The sequence below is a fragment of the Mastomys coucha genome, unplaced genomic scaffold (genome assembly GCF_008632895.1).
Source record: "Mastomys coucha isolate ucsf_1 unplaced genomic scaffold, UCSF_Mcou_1 pScaffold3, whole genome shotgun sequence".
In the NCBI taxonomy this organism is placed as follows: domain Eukaryota; kingdom Metazoa; phylum Chordata; class Mammalia; order Rodentia; family Muridae; genus Mastomys; species Mastomys coucha.
In genome coordinates, this window is record NW_022196909.1 from 7,302,621 (window position 1) to 7,305,743 (window position 3,123).

Genomic DNA, 3,123 nt, shown 5'->3' on the forward strand with positions numbered 1-3,123 from the left:
CCTGCCACAGCCTGTGCTGTGACTGCAGCACACGTGTGTGCAATGCCATCAGTGCTCACAGATGGCCTTCCGTAGCCTGTGCTGTGCCTGCAGCACACATGTGCAATGTCATCAGTGCTCACAGATGGCCTGCCGCAGCCTGTGCTGGACACAGCTCTGACCCGCATTCTCAGCTCCAGTTCCTGGGACTTACTGAGGAAAGAGACGCCTGCACAAAAAACAATGCAGGTCTGCCCGTGACAGCTCTCAGGAGAGCCCTTGGAAGCCCAAGGTAGGAGCAAGAGTTTCTTCAGAAATTTAATGACTTGCTCCCTTAAATCCATTTTCACTCTTCAATCCTTCCCTTCTACAGCCTACCTTAATCAAACGGACAGCAGCTCTTCACAAACTCTCTGCTGCCATTCGCATCCTATTAATGGTCACGGGTAAAGTCCTGTCCAAGCCAGGTTGGTGGCTCAGTAGGTGAAGGTGCTTTGCAGCCGAGTGTAATGATGTGAGCTCCATTTGGGAACCCACATGATGGATTCTGTGATTCCCGCACACCTTCCATGGCACATAGCCCCATACATGTACACGGCCACACAAACATAAAATAAAGTGCTTTCCTTTCTCTAAAACAACCAATCCACCTTAGCAATATTATTAATAATTTTGTCCAGAGTTTCAAGTTATACATACTTGGGAGATGAATTCAATTCATAATTTCATAACCTTGGGAACCTGTTCTGAGCTTCCCCGTCCAAAGTTCAGATGCAGAAGCATGGATTAAATAGACTCACCACCTGCTGTGCTTTTACAAGTGGTAAACTGGTTGCCCAAGGTCAAAATAGTAAATTACCAAGATAGTCACAGAATGGGGACCTCACTCTCTCTATCTACTTAAACTTAGAAATGCTGTTCTAATACACAGTACATTTTAGTGTATTACTTTACATAATTTCTCCTGCCTTTCTCACTCACAAATTAATACAATTTAGTTTCAATGTGATTAGGATATATATATATATATATATATATATATATATATATATATATGTTCTGCTTAAAAGTGTGTCTTTACTTCCTCTCCATCTCTCTAAAACGTCATAGAAAAATTTAATACTTAATATAATGAGTCCTAATTCAAAATGAATCATTATGTCAAGCAGACATTTGTACAGCTTATCTAATAAGTATAAGCCACAGCCCAGGGGGCAGGGCCTGCTCAGTCAGACGGAGTGTAATCATCTCCTCCTAGAACATGAGATGTACGGTCCCTAACCAAACCGCGACATCACAAGTCAGCCTCCTCGTAAGGTAGGCATCAAGTGCTTTAAGGCTTTAAGACTTTTTAGGCATAGTTTCAAACTACGTGGTAGAAAATGTGAAAGAGAGGCAGGTACTCACCCTCATCGTAAGGCAGCGGCAAATGCTTCACCACCTCTGGCGTCCACCAGTAAGTATAACTGCAAAACCCAAATGGACAAGGGGACAACATGAATGCTGGCTTTCTACAAGCCACCAAAGGAAAACCTTGCCTTTTCCTTCGATGATCCTTTTTTCTCCCGTGATAACACATTTGGAGAGCTCTTGACATAGTAGGTCTTCATACACTGGACTGCTTCTCACGCCTCTCCTGCTTCATCTCTACCAGACATTGACAAAGTGCCAAGATGCTCTGCTCTTGTTTAGTTTTAGCTCAAAAACAGATTCTCCTAAACTATGCAGACTCGAGGTTACTCCCCTAGAGACAATGTCACCTGGTCAACAGGGAGCCACGTCCCAAGTCTCATTATTGAGTGCTAAGATTGCTTTTCTACTGCTGTGGGATGTGTGTGTGGTTAATAAAGCAGATCAATGAAACAATCAAGGAGTAAATTGGATAGTTCTAAAAAAAAAAAAAAAAAGGAAAAAAAAAGTTCCCTTGGGGCACAACATGAGCAGCTGTTCATTTTAGCTGAGAACATGGGCCCCTTGTGCAGAGGCCAGATTCAAGGTAGGGACTTCAACTGTCTGGCCCTCTCTGGAAGATTCATCTCTGACATAAAGAGAGAGTTAGAACAAGTCCTGAGCCCAGGATTTAGTTATATATCAAATTCTAATGAAATAGAGATTCTAGGAGAAGAAAGAGCTCAGTCAAAATTTGGACGAGCTAAAAAGTAAATTAATACATACAAATCTAAAAGAAAGTCAGATTTCCAAAAGTTTAAAAATAAAGCCTATGGGCTAAAATACTACAAAGAAAAATTAGTGTGATGGGTTTTCAAAGATAAAAATGCTGAAATTATAATCATGAGTATTCCTAATTATGAAAAAACAAAATGGAGGAGCATCCAAATGCCAGAGGCAGGGCATCTCTAGAGATGGCAAGCTGAACCCTGGAAGGACAGGCAAAGGAGCAGGAAGCCCGGGAATCGGGTGTGAGTGTGCTGTCAGAGGGAAAGCCTTCCTGGAGTCTGATCGGGCTTTTTGCCCAACTCCTCCATGCCCAGTTATTCCTGGGCCTTCCTATAGATCAAATCTGAGTGAGAAGACTGGCCTGGGGTTCCTGATGTTTTTACAAGCCACCAGGTGACCCTGAAGAACGGCTTCCAAGCTGCTTTCTCAACAGCAAGGCCCGGGAACATGAGAAGAACAGAGAAGAGAAAAGCCTGCTTGTAGGGACTTAAATCGATTGCTCAACATTTACCCATCACTCACACTAGATCAGACACTGCCCTAAGCATTCAAAGAGCCACGCTGACAATAACAGCAACACACACGGTAGGAGGGAGCACAGACCGCGGAGGAGGAGGTAAGCAGCAGACTATCTCTAGGCAAGTGTCCCAGAAGGGGTTAAACTCATTCCCAATGCCCCAAAGTCAGAGGAACCCAGATCCCAACAACCACGAGTCAGCCAAGGAGACCTCAATCCCAGCAAAAATTAAAAAAAATATATCAAATTTTCCATAGGAATCAGTGTGACAAACCTAAAAAGATAAATTCACATTCAAATAAGCTACATTTATACTAATTTCATTTATTTTGGGGGGCAAGAATTAGGTCAGAGAAAGACACAACCAACTGTCAGAAATGGGGGGAGGTGTGATGGGCACACATGCACATACAGCAGAGATGTGATGGGCACACGTGCACATGAGGCAG

The 3,123-nt window shown here is 43.2% G+C and overlaps 1 protein-coding gene across 1 annotated transcript in view; it reads right to left on the reverse strand.

The window, feature by feature from the left end:
• Fig4 (FIG4 phosphoinositide 5-phosphatase) overlaps window positions 1-3,123 on the reverse strand; it is a 92,908-nt gene that overhangs the window by 35,856 nt on the left and 53,929 nt on the right. Inside the window, exon 15 of the mRNA XM_031348426.1 lies at window positions 1,387-1,445. Coding sequence (XP_031204286.1) covers window positions 1,387-1,445 — 59 coding nt within the window. The remainder of the gene's footprint in view (window positions 1-1,386; window positions 1,446-3,123) is intronic.